This window comes from Musa acuminata, chromosome BXJ2-11 (assembly GCF_036884655.1).
Source record: "Musa acuminata AAA Group cultivar baxijiao chromosome BXJ2-11, Cavendish_Baxijiao_AAA, whole genome shotgun sequence".
Lineage (NCBI taxonomy): Eukaryota > Viridiplantae > Streptophyta > Magnoliopsida > Zingiberales > Musaceae > Musa > Musa acuminata.
The window spans coordinates 23760031-23778542 of record NC_088348.1 but is presented as its reverse complement, the minus strand read 5'-3'; the positions used below and the strand labels follow the sequence as shown (position 1 = coordinate 23778542).

At 37.1% G+C, this 18512-nt stretch overlaps 3 protein-coding genes across 7 annotated transcripts; 2 read left to right on the top strand and 1 right to left on the bottom strand.

Annotated features, from left to right (window-relative positions):
- Nucleotides 1-5954: 5954 nt before the first annotated feature.
- On the top strand, nt 5955-13556 carry LOC135626394 (large ribosomal subunit protein uL1-like). 5 transcript variants are annotated; one of them, XM_065131638.1, is made up of 8 exons: nt 5955-6073; nt 6158-6193; nt 7090-7309; nt 7887-8052; nt 9033-9238; nt 9733-10340; nt 10654-11126; nt 12950-13556. In XM_065131638.1, the coding sequence occupies exons 2-6, from the start codon at nt 6189-6191 to the stop codon at nt 9784-9786; spliced, it is 651 nt and encodes a 216-aa protein (XP_064987710.1). In that variant the 5' UTR covers nt 5955-6073; nt 6158-6188; the 3' UTR covers nt 9787-10340; nt 10654-11126; nt 12950-13556. The 5 variants fall into 5 exon arrangements, with proteins under 5 accessions (XP_064987710.1, XP_064987711.1, XP_064987712.1 ...); XM_065131639.1 differs by having other exon boundaries at nt 9733-10811; nt 10897-11126; XM_065131640.1 differs by adding an exon at nt 11210-11268 and having other exon boundaries at nt 9733-11126.
- On the top strand, nt 12958-13413 carry LOC135627547 (ferredoxin, root R-B2-like). The gene has a single exon (XM_065133671.1). It carries the CDS (start codon nt 12958-12960, stop codon nt 13411-13413), a length of 456 nt encoding a protein of 151 aa, XP_064989743.1.
- A 278-nt stretch (nt 13557-13834) lies between the features above and the next one.
- On the bottom strand, nt 13835-17721 carry LOC135626393 (uncharacterized). The gene is made up of 3 exons (XM_065131636.1): nt 16889-17721; nt 15246-15414; nt 13835-14473 (listed from the first exon to the last, which is right to left on the bottom strand). The coding sequence occupies exons 1-3, from the start codon at nt 17630-17632 to the stop codon at nt 14007-14009; spliced, it is 1380 nt and encodes a 459-aa protein (XP_064987708.1). The 5' UTR covers nt 17633-17721; the 3' UTR covers nt 13835-14006.
- Nucleotides 17722-18512: the final 791 nt, after the last annotated feature.

The following is an 18512-nucleotide window of genomic DNA, read 5'->3' as shown; positions in this document are numbered from 1 at the left end:
TCCCAATGGATTTGTTTGAGATTATCCCTTCTTTCATGGGTCTACATCAGATACCTAAAAACAAGATTGATTACTTGTGGGCACATTTTGAGGGGTTACAGAGCAGTCCTGCATTATGTTGCTCCTCCATGAGGCTCTTTTCCTGTATTAGGTATGGGTTGTGGGTCTGATACAGCTTCCTCAGAGATGGTCATCAGCATTCATGGACTTGTAGCCAACCATCTACTTCAAAAAAAAAATTGGGGAGGGTCGTTTTCAAGCCGAGGTGGAAGGTTGATAGCTAATGCCGGTTGCATCCTCCACTTGCTCCATAAAATATGACGCTAGGAATAACCATATCCCCTTTTCTTCTGCGAGAAAAAGCCGTTACAAGCATTAGCAGAAAAGTAATTGATTTGACAGGCGAATTTTAAGCACCAACATGAGGAGAACATCACCTTTCTTCCAAGGAGAACTGCAAGAATGTCAACCTTCTTGGATACTGAACCGATAACAGTAAGTAGGTTATGGATGAATGTAGATATCAAATGATCACATCCAGTTGAAGGAATTGATTGGGAACCTCTTTTTCTCGTCAAACCAAGGGGTTAAAGTTGGTGTCATACAACAGTTTCTGCAACTCGGGACATTGTAGCATTCAGAGTAGAACTGCACTCAAGAGCATGATTTTTTTTTTTTTTTTTGCAACTCATGAGCATGATAGGATTGACAGTTGACATGGCAATTGAGAGCATTTCACTTTGAGTATATTGGGGATTGCTAGCAATTTGTAGATGAATGTACAGAAACCAAACATTTCACCATTAGCTTGAAAGCATTCCATGTGCAGGAATAACCCTGGTTATAACTTTTTACCTAATCAAGTCCTAGCAAACTCATGCTGAAATGTATGCAACATAAATTCGGCCCCCGTGTACCTGTTGCGTAGAAAGGAAAAGAAATATCAACACAGATGTCACTGGTGTATCTCCAACAGCATGAAAACATACAGAATCTGCAAGGAACAAACAACTGCCATTAGACAAGTCTATAAGATATTCAACAAGTAAACAACAAATTAAAGAAATTGAAATTACTGATGGAGAACCCTACAAGAAACCAAAATATAGGAGGTATCACAACCAACAATGATAATCCTCCAATAATTGTAGGCATGATCTAGCTCCAACCATCAATCTAATGGTATGAATAATTTAATTGATCAGTTCCTTAAATAAAAGATCAGCTACAGCCAAAGAAAAAAGAAAACTACACATATCTAGCCCTACTCCTTTTATGTTATTAAAGATAAGAACCGAGCTTTCTAATTCCAGATTAAGGAATAAGCTCCCAAGTCAACCGCTATTATTCTTTTCAAATATTTGTCATAATATCTATTCAGCATGCCACAATAAAGAATAGGGTTTCCCAATCAGCCACAGCAACTAGATTTATGTATCATATATATGAGGCTTATAGGCCAAGTCTCATATTTGACCCTTAGTAAGGTATCGACCAATATCCCTCTTGCCCCCAAAAGAGAGAGAATGTGTTTGTGTGTGTGTGTGTGAGAGAGAGAGAGAGCGAGAGAGAGAGAGAGAGAGGAAATAAGCTAGGTGTCTTCAAGGACTTGTAGGACAAAACATGTGAATTTTGCAGCTCTAGTCTATATGAGTTACAGCCTAGTTCTAAAGACTATATACAGCATGAACTGACAAAAAATGGAGACGAAAGTTCATTTTCTACAGCAGTTCATTTTTTCTGTAAACAACTCCTGAGTGTAATTTCAATCAACTGAAGAAAATTAACCTAACTATTTGTAGATTTTTAATGCTATGTCATTTAGTGCTTCACAAATTACTTCTCTCTTAACTTAATGGGTCCAAACCTGCACCATAAATCACTGGCCAAATTGAGATAATGTCATGAATCATGCCACAGACAGAAATTAGGTGGATCTGGCAAGCTTGGACCTAATGTAAAAATAAAGAAATGTAAATACTACTTAGTACCAAATATGTCATTCGGTAATCCCAAAAAGAAACGGTGCTTACCAGTAAGAATGATTCTTTGTTTGTCAACTTTTGCCTTCTGTAAAGAAAGACTATGTAAACATTAAACAATTTATTGATATTAAGTAACTGAAAACAGATTTAACAAATTCCTTAACAAATAATTAAGAGAAATCAATAGATAAGACACCCTTATATAACAAAGAATTAAATTTATACAGATCTGAGAAATTAACCCTTAAATAACTGAAAACATTACCAAAAATTAATAAAACTAATTACAGAATCAAAACCATAAAGCATAGTTTATCTTATAACAATCATATAAATTTTTTCTTTCAACCTAAGAGGCACACAATGAACATACAGTACTCCTAACACCCCATCTACTCTTTAACATTTTGCATTAGTTCCACAAATAATATCTTCATCATTCTCCCCTTCCCGTTAAACAATAAATCCAAGATATTTAAAACGTTTTTTTTTACTTTTTACCTTGAGAAAATTTTACTACTAGTAGCTTCTAAGGTATCTTCTGTCAGGATTGCTAAAGTTCATTTTGCATATTTTATTTCAATCCCACTTAGATTAAACCCTTGATTTCAAGTTTCATATCCATAATTCAAGTTTTGAGTCAATCCGAACTAAATTCTTCACAGTATAAATAATATCAGTAGGAAATAATATACAAGAAGTCTGTACTAAATTTGATGCAAACTTCCATTCTCCTGGTAGTTCTGACAACTTCATAATGTGTGCCTTCTGTAACATTAGTATAGAAAGTAAACATTCTTCGTACCAAAGCTTGCCATAAGATATCTAAAAGCATTCAATTGTAGGTTTCTTTAAATGATCTAAACATATTGGTTCTCTGGATCTTAAGACATATGATTGGAAGAGATAGGATAACAGAAAATTAATTACATGAATCAGCTCATAGTCCTACACTCCTACTAACAATAAAATTAATTAATTACCTTTTTCAAGAACAAAAAATGGATATCAGATATCTAATTAACAGCCAAATTGCTTTAGCCGCATTGAAATATCAATAACAAGAAACACTACGACGATCCACATCAACAATTCAATATCACAATAGTAAAGAAACCATATAGATTACGAGGGATTTCACCTAGCACGAGACCAAACTCGACATCAGACATCTAATTAACAGCAGAGTTGCTTTACCCACCTTGAAATCGCAATAACAAGAAACACCACAACGATCCAACAGTTCAATCTCATAGTAGTAAACAGACCATACAGATTACGAGGGATTTGACCTAGCACAAGACCAAACTCAACTCGCTTTGCCCCAAAAACTTCAAGACCGGAACAGGTACGGGCATAGTTCCAGTGATCGCGTTCCCTTCACATCATATGCATCTACATTCCAATCTAAGCCATTCATGAAACAAAGAATGAAGCGTAGAGGGGTACACAAACCGAGAAATTCCAGAGTCGAAAGGTCCATTCCAACCGACCCTATCAGTCGTATTGCCGCTGCAAGAAGCCATCATCCCCGGGCTCCAAAGCCAGTCGGTGCGGCCGCCTTCCCGCTTATGAAAATCCCTCGGTTCCAAGTCACCGTCGAAGACCTCCCATCGCCGCCGCATCCACGGACCGCAGGAGGAGTTCGATTCGATTGCGATGAAGGGTTCGGTGTCTGGATTTGGAGGAGATTGGAAGCGGAATTAGGGTTTCGAATGACTCTGCTCTCGTTCGAGAACCGACCTCGGCGCGGGAAGTTACGTATACGAGCGCATTTAATACCGAGTGCGTCACGAGCCGTTCTTAAGAGCGTGGAAACGAGGAAGTGATGATGTGAGCCGGAGTGGCGTGGAAAGCACGTGGTTGGGAGAGTTAAATTACAGTTTTCAAGGAAGAATACGCCGTTTCGTGATTATAACAGACAATAGTAATTAACATTTCTTTTCATAAATAATAACTGCATAGACTTGTAATTTCAGTTACTATGGCCCAATATTTTTAATGATGTTTTTACTTTCCTGTTTAATAACTTCAGAGTCAAACCAGACATGGATAAACATAAAAGATTTAATCTTAGTCTTCATAATACCACAGTAACTAGCTTGTAATTTATAATACAGAACCTTGAGTAGAAATACCAACAATAGAATTACATGCATGATTGGGAAGGATACATCATAAACCTATAAAGTCATGACATACTGAGACATCAATATTAATAATAACAATCTTGTAATAACAATACAATCATGTTTTAAGAAATTTGATTAGTAGACTTCCAATTAGCATTTGAAGAGTTTCAGATATATATATTACTGTAGCTCATTACAGCAGCATGCAAAGAAAATATTAGATTTGTGTAGAATTACACTATAAGAAAACATAACCAAAATATCACAAATAATAATAAAAGAGATCATATCATTATTAGAGAATATAAATAGGTCATTTATAAAAGACAAGTGAGTAACAAAGGAGAAAAAGCAAAATTTATAAGGAGTTAGAAAGCTATCTTAAGCAGCATTATTTAACAAATCAAAGAAATTCTGCATAACGATCGTGAAAAGAAAAGGTGTTATGGGAGAGCCTTGATGAAGTCATTGAAATCCTTGAAAGAAACCCACATTAGAACCATTAATATTGATAATAAAAATTAAATTTGGAACACAAGCTTTGATCCATCCAACAAATTAGGTTGAAAATCTAAATTTACCTTAGAAGATGAAGAAGAAAGTATCAACATACTTAATCATAAGTTATTTAAGAAGATGTTATGCATACACTAATGATAAAAGATGATATTCTTATGAAAGCATGTTGGTTTGCATTAATATTTTTAAGAAGAACCTACTGTAATATATTCTTTAGTATCTTGGAGATAAAGCGATAAATAATTTTACATCCAATAAAAAGTATGTGTGTTTTGTCTTTTCGAGACTAAAGTATAAGAAGCAGTATTGACCTTACTAAATAATTTATCGTTTATAAAAAAAATTAGATAACAGTAACAAGATTTTGGTTGATAATATGCCAATAAAATTGAAATAAATGAGCATTAAAACTATCTATCCCCAATGTTGTTGTCAAACTTAGAGTTGAAAATAACCTATTAGATTTCTGACATAAATTAGAGAGTAGTTAATAGGATGATTCAAATATAATTTTATAGATAAAAATGAGACTGTATGAAGCCTCAATAAGGGGAGAGGCAAGAAGATTATTATAAAACCCGATAATTTCATCACGTAGATAAATATCCCACACAAGCTGATTCTCTTCATTTAAAATAAATAAAATATTATTTTTATTCAATCAAGCATGAAGAGATATATGAAAGTAAGTATTTGTTTTTCGATAACATTACAATATTTTTATTGAGGTGCTGAAAACATCGTAAAATTATTAAAAACACAGTAAATAATATCATATTGTATCTCTTTCGGATCATTATGATATCAAATTTTTAGTTTAAAATTGGTTTGCTCGAAATCGTTTATATGAGCTAATTTTGAAATAAACTTTATACTGTTTTTGTTATGACGATCAAAACAGATCAAAATACTATAAGAAGCAAAAACACTCTAATGGATGAGAAAATATTATCAGGATTATGAAAGTTATTTTAGATATTATTGGTACCATATGGGAGAAAATAAAAACAGAAGATATCTATTGAGAAAAAAATAAAAAAAAAATCCTCTTTTTGACGGAAATCGCCCGGACATTGGTCGAAGGGTTATCTAGTGCTGGGAGTTCAATATTTCCAAAATGTACAAGGATAAATATGTAAAACCACATTATTTATTTTAAATATGTTAATTGACCGAACTCAAGTTGACCCAACCGAACCGAACCCGAACCCGTCACACTAACGTCATGGTCCAATAAGGAAAGCATATCAGCCGTTGGATCCAAATCGAACGGCAAAGTTGGGCACTCGTCGCATCAGTGCGCAGTCTAGGGTCTATAAAAGCAACGCGCGTTCTGTGGCGTATCGCGATTCCTCGGTAGGGCTTTCTTCCACCCAGAACCCTCGCGGAGGCTGGTGGTCAGTCTTCTACACTTCGCTTCCTGATCCGCTTCTGGTGGTGCGCTTCTCCAATTCCATAATGTTTCTTTCGATCCATCTGTTGTTGATGGATGAGCTCATTAAATTTTGTTTTTTCTTGAAGGATCGAAGGAAGAAAGAGAGACATCTGAGCAATGAGGTATCGCAAGTTCTGATTTTTCTCATATGGCTTGATATACTTCATATCGTTTTTTGGCTATTATTTTCTTGTATTTTTTGGGTCAATATCTTGTCGAACGAATTGCTAGTTGTTGCTGTAGAGAATCTTAGGAGCCATGCAAATGGTCCATTCTGTTATATATGTCTCGGTGAATGTAGGATAATGAATTATGTGTGAGCGATTAGTTTCTCGAGCAGCGCACTTAAATTTCTTTTTATGTCGTTCATCAATATGTGTCGAGAACTAGCAGCAGACTCTACAGATTGTTATTTTCTTTTATTTTTTTAGCTTATTTACTCTCTTAGCAATTCTAGGCATACACGTTCTGTTCTTCTTTTTTCTGTTCATGATATTTGTTCTGATGTATCAAAGAAGTGAACATGATAGATTGATCACAGCAAACAGCAGTTCTTTAAGGTTGTTTGTAATTATTAAATGATTAATTAGAAGTTGTAGATAATTTAAATATTATTTTTGATAAACATAATAAATAATTGGCCTAGTCGAATTCCTTTGTGCTTAGATAATATATAACATGCATTCAATTTGCCTTTAATTTTGATTTGTGGGAGACAATTTCAGCCTTCTAAGCTTTGCCTATCATTGTCTAGAAGTTTTTTTTTTCTATTAGTCATGTGAGGATTTATTTTTCTTTTAAATGTCATTTGGAAACTCATTACTGGTGATCTGTTGTTTTCTTGCTCTCTTCTATTTGTACTGCATTTTTAAATTGTGCAGATTTATTCATTGTTTTGTTTTGTATTCATTTTTTCTATGTACTAATTACTTTATAGATTCTGTACTGCATTTGTAGTTTCATCCTAATGTGGTTATTATGGTGAACTCACTTTTCAAGCACGTTGTTATTATCACAGCAAATTACAGAGTGATGTCCTGAGGGAAGCAATCTCCCAGGTTGTTGGTGATTCTCGGGAGAAGAAACGGAAATTCACCGAGACAGTCGAGTTGCAAATTGGTCTGAAAAATTATGATCCTCAGAAGGACAAGCGTTTTAGTGGGTCTGTAAAGCTTCCTCATATTCCTCGCCCTAAAATGAAAGTATGCATGTTGGGAGATGCTCAACATGTCGAGGAGGTAAAGCATATTGGTATTTTATGTATGTTTATTTATGGATTTCTTTTGGTATAAGAATTATTTAGTGTCCCTTGTTTTAATGTCTCCTGATCCATTAGAGTTATACTTTTTTAATTCCTGTAATCATTAACTGGCTCATTACTTACAGGATGGTCTTCTCTGTGAATCATATATTCAAATGCTGGAAGGTCATGGTTTATCGTTTATTGTGGTCAACTATGTATTTAGTTGTGTTGCTCTGCTGCTAAAATGAGTACCAGTCAGTATTACCTAATGTTTTGCATCTACCCCCATCAGTCATGCTGCAGACATATTTGTGTTGTTTGCATGTCTGTGATTTCAATGTAGCTCTTGAAAATATCTGCAACAATGAATACAACCTATATGATGATGATATGAATGGAACATTTCAAATCTCTTTTCACCTTATCTTGACATGAGAACAAAAATATTTTTTCTGTTAAATATCATGATCTCCATTTTTTTTACTTATGGATACTTATAGTTCTGATTCTTATGTTTTCGTGCACATCTTATTGCAGCACGTTATTCTAATGCTTGCTTTTATCGCCCCCAGGCAGAGAAGATAGGGCTAGATTATATGGATGTTGAAAGTTTGAAAAAGATGAACAAAAATAAGAAGCTGGTTAAGAAACTTGCTAAAAAGCACCACGCTTTCCTGGCATCAGAGGCTATCATCAAACAGATTCCTCGTCTTCTTGGCCCTGGTCTGAACAAGGCAGGCAAGCACTATGGCTTTTAACTTTTACTGCATCCTCAATGCATCTGATCAGACAACTACTTTTTTATGCTGGTGGAAATTTTAGCAAATCATAACAAGGTTTAAGTTATCATATTTTAACAATTTTCTTCAATGTAATCTTGTTTGAAAAATGAACATTACAGTGACATATAACATAGTCAATTAATGGTTATTGATCAGTAGCCATTCATGAGTCAATCAGCAAGTTCACGAAGCCATCTATTTAAGAATAAAACATCATAGTAGAGAGCAATTATTGAATTATTTTTTGGGAAGTTAAACAAGTGTATATTAGAAGGGTTTATTTTGTTGCAATTACTTCTTTGAATCCCTAAATAGCTTTTTGGCCCTTTGGAAATTTTATTCATTTCAGTTGGTATACTTATTGAAATAAATATGTATAGTTTCCATATAATGAGAATATCATCATTAGCAACAACAACAACAATATCCAGGAGTAATATTCCAACTTAGTTAGATCAATTAAAGGCGCTATATGAAAAGCAAAATATTTTTGGGAGTGGCACTGACGTTAGTGATATTTTGTTTTATTTGAGGTTGGTTTTAATGATCTCAAACTATGCTCCATTTATATGAGAATGTTGTTTGGGGTATTGGTAAGAAAAACTATAATTAATCTTACCACTTAATGTTAATTGCATCTTAATGAAAATCTATTCTGATGCTTGATTGTTATTGTTTTTGCCATGGCCCTTTGTTCATCTTACTTCTTGGGTAGGTTTCAATCTCCATTAGATTCAACTTGAAATCTTCCAACAATCTTTTTGAAATTTGATCATGTGTGTACATGTGTTCTTGCTCTTCTGTTAGTTTGTTGAATTTAGATCTCTGTATTCTAGGTTGACCGATATACATTTATATATGTTCTCCTGTATGTAGTTTCTGTTCTGTTATATCTTACTCATCTCTGGTTGTCTTTTAATTTGATTTGCTATGCAGGGAAATTTCCCACTTTGGTCACTCACCAAGAATCTTTAGAGTCAAAAGTTAATGAGACAAAAGCAATGGTAAAGTTTCAACTCAAGAAAGTTCTTTGCATGGGTGTTGCAGTGGGTAACTGTGCAATGGAGGAGAAGCAGATCTTTCAGAATGTGCAACTCAGTGTGAATTTCCTTGTCTCTTTGCTGAAAAAGAACTGGCAAAATGTGGGTTCTTGTCATCCCTGTTAGTTGATTTCTTTTTCTCATGTTTCACTATTTTCTCTTAGAATTAATCATCATTCAAACTGGTAGGTTTTTTTTTCTAATTGGTACCAAGGGTTTTTTTTGTTTGATGCTTATAGAAATCAATCCAAATTACTCATTGTTTTTATTGATGTTTTGGATTATTCAACTTTCTTTTGCTTCTTTACTAATTTTGATTAAATTTTGTAGAGCTTGTAACAATATATTATTAAGTTTCTTTCTAGAAAAACAACTTTATTAGTCTTTTTCCTTGGCTTATTGGCATTAGTGTCTTTGACGCTGAAATGACTTTTATTGACAGGGTTAGATGTTTATTTTGTTTGCGTTCCAATTTTTCTTTCTTATTTGTTGTAGTTTCATACTAAAAAAAACTCGTGTTGATCTGTAGTGACTGCTTTGTGTTAAAATATAGACTGTATTTTTTGTCCCGTAACTGATGTCTGGTGGTTTTCCAGGTGAGATGCTTGTACCTGAAGAGCACCATGGGGAAGCCATACCGAGTGTTCTAAGTTAGCTCCTTTCTCAGGCTGGTGATCCATAAAATCTAAATTCTACTTTATCTTCCATATTTTGTTCATTAAGCAAGTATTGAAGGTCTAGGTTCATTAAAAGCTCATGTTCTGTTTGGTGTCAACATCCATCAGAAGGTATTTATTCTTGTTATGCTTCTAATATTTCGGTGGACATTTGAGTTTTATTCATCTTTTTGTGAACATTTGCAGCCCTTTTCCCCTCTGTCGGCTCATTCAAGTGTTTGTGATTGAAAACTGAAGAACTTTTAAGAGTCGCTCCTTGTTAATCTTTGTGGTTGATTCCGGGTGTTCAATGAAGATTAGGTTAACCACTTCGTGGTTGTCTCTGTCGAGACATCACAACGTAGTTATTTATGGAAGGAAATTAGTTTATAAGAAGTTAAATTATAGTTGACCATTCGTCAAAGGATCAACTAGAAATAAGGTGTCCAAAAGCGTTGATGCAAACGATTAGCTTTCCAGGAGGCCGAAGCAAATGTCAATTTTAGAGATGTGCGGGTAAATTGCAGTAACTTTCAGGGAAAAAGAAGGTAAGAATTTGACATATTTTTAATTATATTAATGTATTTTACAAAAGGTAAAGTGGGATCTTGTAATGATTAGGTAAGGTTTTTATTAATTAAGTTAATCAGCACTTTCAAATGCATTAATATTGTATTGTCTGCTCTAGTTATAGTGATAAATAAATAATTTTTCATGATGAAACAAATAATAATATCAATAATAAATCATTTCTCTGGCCAAAAGCTGCTCTTATAATATGAGAAAGCTACTGGCATCCGAGTCTGCCACGTGGCATCATCATTGATACTTGTTTTTATTTGATGATTTTTTTATGACAAGGTGGTGGTCAGTAGTATTTTCAAGCATACTGGCATCTTCGTCCACGTGGCGCCCACGTCGAGAGGACAAGAGAAGTCGTCTCCACTACCATCACTCCGTGGCGGAGCCCGTCGGAATCCCTAACCCGCCCAACGCAACCGAACAAGCTTTTCATACGGGTGCGTCCCGCACGTAGCCAAGTACGGCCGTAGGAAAAGCGTGTCGATCAATTCTTCTTACGACTCAGAAACTTCTATGGCGAAGGGAGAGGTTAGCGGCGGTGTGGGCCACCGAAACGCTTGGTGATGATTGGCTGGATCCCCTCGACCGCGCGCCGTGCGCCGCATCGAATCCGAGCTGGAAGAGATGAGGGGGATACCCTATCTGCCGTTTCTCGTCCCTCGGTTGGGGCACTCTTCGATCGCCCGCTCTCTCGAAGAGGATTCCTGGATCTTCCTTCGCCATCTTCCACCCTCTCTCGATTTCATCCTTGGGTACCCGATTCCTCTTCTTCTTTCTTTTTTCATTTACTCTTCATTCTTGTTTTTGTTGATCCATTTCGATTTCTGGATTGCAGCAGATGAACGTGCTCCAAGTGCTTATTTTCTGGTTATAAATGCTATACTTATTTCTCTGGTAGGGATTTTGCCCTTTCCATGTTTTTTTCTATACACACGCAAGGCTAAGCATCCTTCACAGAACAATTCCCCTCACACACACACACACACACACACATATATATATATATATATATATATTGTAGGACTGGTACTAGGGAAAAGAAGCCACCTTTGTGTGTGTGTGTAGGACTGGAAATAGGAAAAGGAATCCAGGTTAGATTGATGCGATGCCGTTAGTGGAAGTTTTGCGGGGATAATATGTTAAGAATCTTGCTGTGGATACTTAGAATTGATGTCGACACCATGGTGTGATCTGGGATAGTCATAACATGGCTAGATAAAAATTGGTTCTTGATAGTAATATCGCTATAATGCAGCCAGAAAAGCTAGTGGAGCTCATGTCATCTTGCATTCCTCTGAAACTGCTGTTTGCCACATGCAAGTTTTGAGATCTTATTTCGCAAAAGATGCTACTCTTTTGTGTGTACAATGATGACCAGGTTCACCAAATGCATATCTATTTTGTTTGTCCTGAACTTCTTCCGATTCAAAAGGAGCCTTGCAGGGTTATTCACCTTTTGAAGCACCAACTTATAGTTTTTGATTTGGCTTGTAGACAACTATTAGATTCTGCATGCATTTAATGGAGACAATAAATTTCTCGTCGGATCAAAATTTTGGCAATTCTGTTGTTGTTTCGGCTGCCTGTTCAACTTATAGTACATTTCTGATGGACGTTCTTTTCCCCTAGCAATTAAACTGCAGTGAAAGAGAAGCACAGAATTTCCTTAAGAATTAGATAAGGACTAATGTTCTAAAGTTGATCGCAGGGATGATGGCTCATCGCTAGGTCATCCATTTGCATTCTAAATTAGATTCTTGTTTCTTTTGTTTGAGGTTGTCGTGACTAGTGCTATAAGACAAGGGATTTGAGAAGTGTTTCATACATTATGTCAATGACAAAAAGACTCTTCTTTTTATTTCGGTGCAAATTTTCTTTTGTGCTGTACAAGTACAAACAATGATTTAGGATTCTGGTACCGAAAGAGAATATTTCTGTGCACAAATGTGAAACTTCAATTGTATCTCTACCTGGACCTCATGCTACCCTCAAGTCAAGTGTTGCATGTGCATCATATCCAGAAACAATTGATTGGCCTTTCTACCGATCAAGCATTGACAAATACTTTGATGATTATTATATATTTATATTCCTGCATTCAGTTCTTGGTGACAGATACTTAAAAAATAACAGAAACATAAATCATCCATGCATCAACCTGAGGATAATTGCCCACCTTTTTGTAGTACAAATGTGTCCACTGGCCATAATAGATGCAAGACTGTATTATAAATCTATGAAACTTTGTGGGCCGATTGTGGATGAAGTTGTGCGCAAGGATTCCTGGCTTGCCTAGTTCTGAATGTTCAGCTCTGTTGGTTTGAGCAGCAACTATTAAGTCTTATCTGTGCACAATCATTTCCATGTGAGGACTTGTGAATTTGTACCTCCCTTACATGTCTATTTGATCATAAGTGTCATGCTTTCACCTAATTCCACGTACCAAGTAGACACTTTGATCTGGTGGCAAAAAATACTAGTTCTGTAATGAACTGATTGTATTAGTTGTCTATTGGACAAGCTTTTGTCCAGTCGATATAATGATACTCTTTTCTAATTTGTTTTGGGATTTCAGGAGACACAATGGTGACAATTGCTCTCCCATCTTCCTGTATGCTCAAGAGCAGCTCCAAGGGCTGGCTTTCTTCTGTGTTGATTAGGAGTCCATCCTCGCTTAGCTCCTTGAGGTGTATCACAAAAACATCAAGCTTAAGGATGGCCAACCGCTTCAGGGCATCGGCTATGGCCGTTTACAAGGTGAAGCTCATTGGACCAGAGGGGCAGGAGCATGAATTTGATGCTCCAGACGATGCCTACATTCTGGACTCAGCTGAGACGGCAGGAGTGGAGCTGCCGTACTCATGCCGTGCCGGTGCGTGTTCCAGCTGTGCAGGCCAGATGGTGTCTGGTGCTGTTGATCAGTCAGATGGATCCTTCCTTGATGATTCACAGATTTCAAAGGGTTACATGCTGACTTGTGTTGCCTATCCCATGTCAGATTGTGTCATTCAGACACACAAGGAAAGTGATCTGTACTGATGGCCGTTGATCAGTTTGTTGTGCTTCACTCTTCCTCTGGTTTGAACCTTATCAGACTGTATTGTGGGTCAGGTTTTTGTTGCGTTCAAGAATCTGCTGTTTCTTACAAGGATTTTAATCTCAATAGTTTGTTCCCAGCATCATATTCCTATGCTCCATCTAATTCCAGATGGATAAGATAGTTTCTTCTTTACTTGGTTATGATATGGGCGTGGAAGTTCCAAATTTTGTTTGAATTTCCATGCAAATTATGATATCTAAGTTTGAGTTTCCCTAATATTTTTGTACTCTGATTTTTAATTTTTTTGTATAGAAATCTTGTACAAATATTATGATATATATATATATATATATATATATATATATATATATATATATATATATATATATATATATATATATATATATACCTTGATTCATCTAGACCGAAAATAAAAATAATATCATTCAATTGTTATCAAATTGACTGAATTTAAATTTCAAATGCAATTTTTTCGATTATGAAAATGTAGTAAAGATCATTGAAACTATGCAGATTCTTTTGCAACAAGTAGTTTCTGAACCTCTTATTAATGGAACACTCAGAGGTGTGTCTACTTTGTGCTCTTCTCACAATCATCTCCTCTCAGAATCCTCTTCATCTGTTCCACAAGCTCCTGCATCTGCTTCCTCGAGTGGAGCGGCGAAGGGTACACGCAAGCACAGTCGAGCTGGCCATCTCGGATCGTATCGAACACGGCGATGGAGGGGCCGACCCCATGGGCGGAAGCACAGCCGACGTAGTCGTCCAAGCCGAGCTGGTGCTGCAGCGCCGCCGACGACTCGTACACGACGGGCTCTTCGAACACGGAGACGAGCGCGGTTCTGAGGGCTGAGGAATTGGTGAGGTGGGGGTGATCGATGGCCCTGCCCATCAGGTAGTTCACCTCGCCGATGTCTTTGAGATGCTTCTTGTTGGTCATGGCGGTGGAGTAGGAGCATTGGCATCTCTCCGCGACCTCCCATAGTCCTTCTCCCCCATGAATGCTGTGTGTGTTGATGAGGGCCGAGTGATAGAATCCTGCAAAGATTAGACGGCGGCCCAATAGTTAAGCATACTGCATGCCAATCTGATATCGAGAAACACTCAAATTCTTCATTATGAAACTAATAAATTTAAATTGAATGATTCTTTAATCAACTAAAAGTCCTCTCACATAAAATAGTATAACTCAAGACTAACACATGAGATCAAACAACAATACAACTTAAAAAGTATAAGATATGACTTGATCTTTAGAAATGTGAGGCTGTCCTCTTAATCCATCTATTTTCACCTCATGCACATAAATATTTTCAACAATTCAATTAAATTTTTAATTTTTTTTTCTTCTTCATGCAATACTATTCCAAATTGAACTCCCAAGCAACACATTTTCAATAAAATATTTAAAAGAAATGTTTGCCAACCCTCATAGTTATTATCCATCTTAGCTTGAGATTTTCGCCTTTTGGAATGTCTCCTATTTCGCCTCATGATTACTAAGATTTATATTTTTGAGTACGAAAGAGGAGTGAAAGTTCATGAATTTTACACACCTTTACAAGATTTACATGCTTCGTGCTTAGGTGCTAGTAAGAAACAGTACTAAAACTAGAATGAACAACATTATTCTCCTTTGCTATTCTAATTCAGTTGATCACATTTACGATGCAATTCAAATTGTGTCCGCATAGTTATGATTTTTTTTTCCTTTAAAAATGTCATGCCAAATGATAAGATTATAATGGTTTGTCATACTGCAGAATACAGCGGTCAAATGACAAATTGTTGCAGGTTTTGTAGGCCTTACCGATGTTGTGATCATGCAGAGGCGGATCGAGATACTTGCGGCAATCGATGAGGGTGATGACCGAGTAAGTCTCGTAGCGATCATTGTCCCATTGTTTTGATGCACGCGTAGCCACCATTGCTGCAGCTGATAAGGCTCCACACAGCTTAATTCCCCTCTTTCTGCATGCCTGGGATTCAAAAATATTAAAGTTGATATGAACGTGGCAATTAGCAAGAAAGTATCATTTAGCATGGTAAGATGATGATCATACATGCTCTTAAAAAAATCACAAAAAATAATCTTCTGTGGATTTCAATCACTAGCAAAAATATCATCAAAATAAATAAATAAAAAACAAAAAATAAAGCTCAAAATTGGTCTTTTACTTAATAGATATAAAATCATCTTTATCATTGATTGCATCGATAGATTAGATTAATTAGTCGGAACACAAGTTTACTTATTAAATATTATAATCCTATACTATATTAATAAGATTATAGAATATATATAAGATAATATTATCAAAATAAATATTGTAGTTGAAATAAATAAGAGAATATAATGAAAATGGATGATAGAGACGACAATAAAATGGTAGAGACGTGATAGGAACTAAAGATCAAAGAATATAATATGATTTCCTTCTGTTATATTTTTATAAAAAAATATTTATCTTTGAAAAGAATTTAGACACCTCTAATATTTTGCTTAGGTATATTGCTGGAAGCTGCTTAGGTTTTCTACTTTCAGAAGTCTTGTTTAGTATAATATATGCGGTGCATATGATATTTATGTGGGAGGAATTGGATCAAGATAATATTTTCTTCACTTGCCCTTTTGCTTGTAAAGTTTAACAAGGATCCAAGAATAGATTAAGAATCAAGTTTTAGGTTTATGATGGGCCTTTGGAGCTTGGGTAAAGAGAGGAGGACCTCACCAATCTACCTGGGTGGACCTCCAGTTTTAGAGCCCTTATTGCTTCTTGTTTCTAGGATAGAAGGCTCGAAATGAGGAACTTTCAAGGCAATGAAGGATGACCTTTGTTGTTCACTCTTTGGGTTTGGCCCGAAGATTTTTGTTGGCTGAAAGCCTAAAGTCCTGAAGAAAGAGAGACCCACACGCATAAACAAGAAGAAACACAGCAAGAGAGGAATCAGGAAACCATCTCCATTGTGAACAACAACAATAACCGGATAAGTTGTTTTGAGTTGCATATTTTCTTGGCTGTCCACATCTCTACTCTCCTACCGAAGAAAAGAGCAATTGGAGTGACCACTCATCATCCTATTTGTCAGCCTCTGTAATCCACCAATTTATTTAAATTTCAGTCTAAATTGAATTCGTACATTATATATCTTAAATATTTTATCTTTATATATACTTTTTAACTGAAAATAAATTTATTATGATTAAAATTGGTTAATCTTACAAACCTTGCTTTTTATCTTATAGTGTGGGAAACTATCTATCTATCTTAATGCATTGAACAGTGTGAGGATGATCAGAGTCCACACTAACCGTAACGGCCTCGCAGGATGGACGGTCTGAGATGAGGGATCAGACAGATCCTACGGTCATAATGCAATGTATAGTGTGCAGTATAAGCAGGGTATCAGAGCGTACAAGGAAGCAAAACAAGAAGAAGAGGAGGCACTCACGGTGAGAAGTTTCTGGGTGTCGTCGGTGCCCAACACCAGCCTCGCCACCTGCGACCGCCGCTCGGAGGCAGCATCCTCGAACCGGAGGGTCGATGTCCTCAGGGCGTTCAACGAGTAGCCGACCAAATCCTTCCCCCGCGCCCAGAACGGCTTCCAGGCGTCCTGCTTCGGAATCAAGTCATCTATCCCCCGATTGAACCCATCCGCCTCTCCGTGGATTCTCTCCCCCGAAGCGTCCATCAAGGCCAGGAGCTCCTTCAGGACCGCCACGGCGGAGGTGCGATCGCAGACCGCGGTGTGAAGCCGGAGCGCGAGGGTGGACCGGCCGGGCTCGGGCATCTCGTAGAGTGTCGCGAAGAGGACCTGGTGAGTCGGGCCCCCGTCGGACCAGGGGTTCTGGTTGAACTCATGCTCTAAGAGGGCGTGGAAGGGCGAAACCGACACCGCCGACGCCGATGCCGGCGGCGGCAGGAGGAGATCGGAGGAGGAGAGGAGCCGGAGGACTTCCGACCGGGGGGTGGCGATGGCGAAGAAGGGGTGTCTGGAGGCGACGGTAACGAGGTGGGCGCGGAGGAGAGGGTGGGAGGATTGGAGCTGGTGGAGAGCGGAATCGAGGAGGGGGCGGGAGACAGGTCGGGAGAGGAGGAGGGCGAGGACAGTGATGCCGGTCCCGCCCTCCACGGCCCGGCACCAGCTGTACTCGGTGCCGCCGACGGGCCGTCCATCGGCGGTCCCGTCGTCCATTCCCGGGGAAAGGGTGGGGGAAAGCTAGAGGAGGGAACTCGATCGATGGCTCGCTTTGGCCGTTCTTATCTTTACCCAAAGAGAGTCTTTTCTTCGTACGTAGCTACTCTCCGTTGAAGCCGCACACTTCTGGAATGGGATATTCTTTTATTTAAAAAAAGAATAAAAAAATTCGTTACATCAAATCAAACGACCTATTCGCACATGGAATCGAACTGTAGAATAATATATTAATCAATTCGAATATTTTAATAAAAATAAATATTTTTATTTAAGTATAAAATTTATCTTTACTTCAAAGTCATTCTTTTCCTATGTGGACAATATTAGGGATAGGAATATGAGAGGACGAATTATTGAGGTATGAAATTGTACCGAAATCATCATCCTCCAATCAAAATAAGATATATATATATCATGCTATCCCCACATAAAAATCGATCATATCGATTAACTTACCTAATTCCACCCAATCACTTGACAAGTGCCACATTGCCCAACTTATCGAGCTTTGCTATCAGAATATGACTACGCACTTAACTACAGGACAAACCGAGCGGCAGACGGAAAGAGGTATATTTCTTCACTGTTCTATTCGACACTCACTTCCTTACCGTGTTGTGATTGGGTATAACAGTCGGGATTTTTTTTTTATTCTCACAAGTGCGTCAACTTCTATAAACATCCGAAAGTCAATTTAATTTTAATAATTTATTATAAGATCTTAGATTCGAATCTTATCTTTATTATTATTATTATTTTAAAAATAAGTGTCCAAATTGTATGAATTGAATATTTAAGTGGCCACTTAAATATGCGTGTGTACGTGTTTGATGCTTCCGGAGCCACTTTCCAAGTGAAAGCATTGCTTCCGCATAGC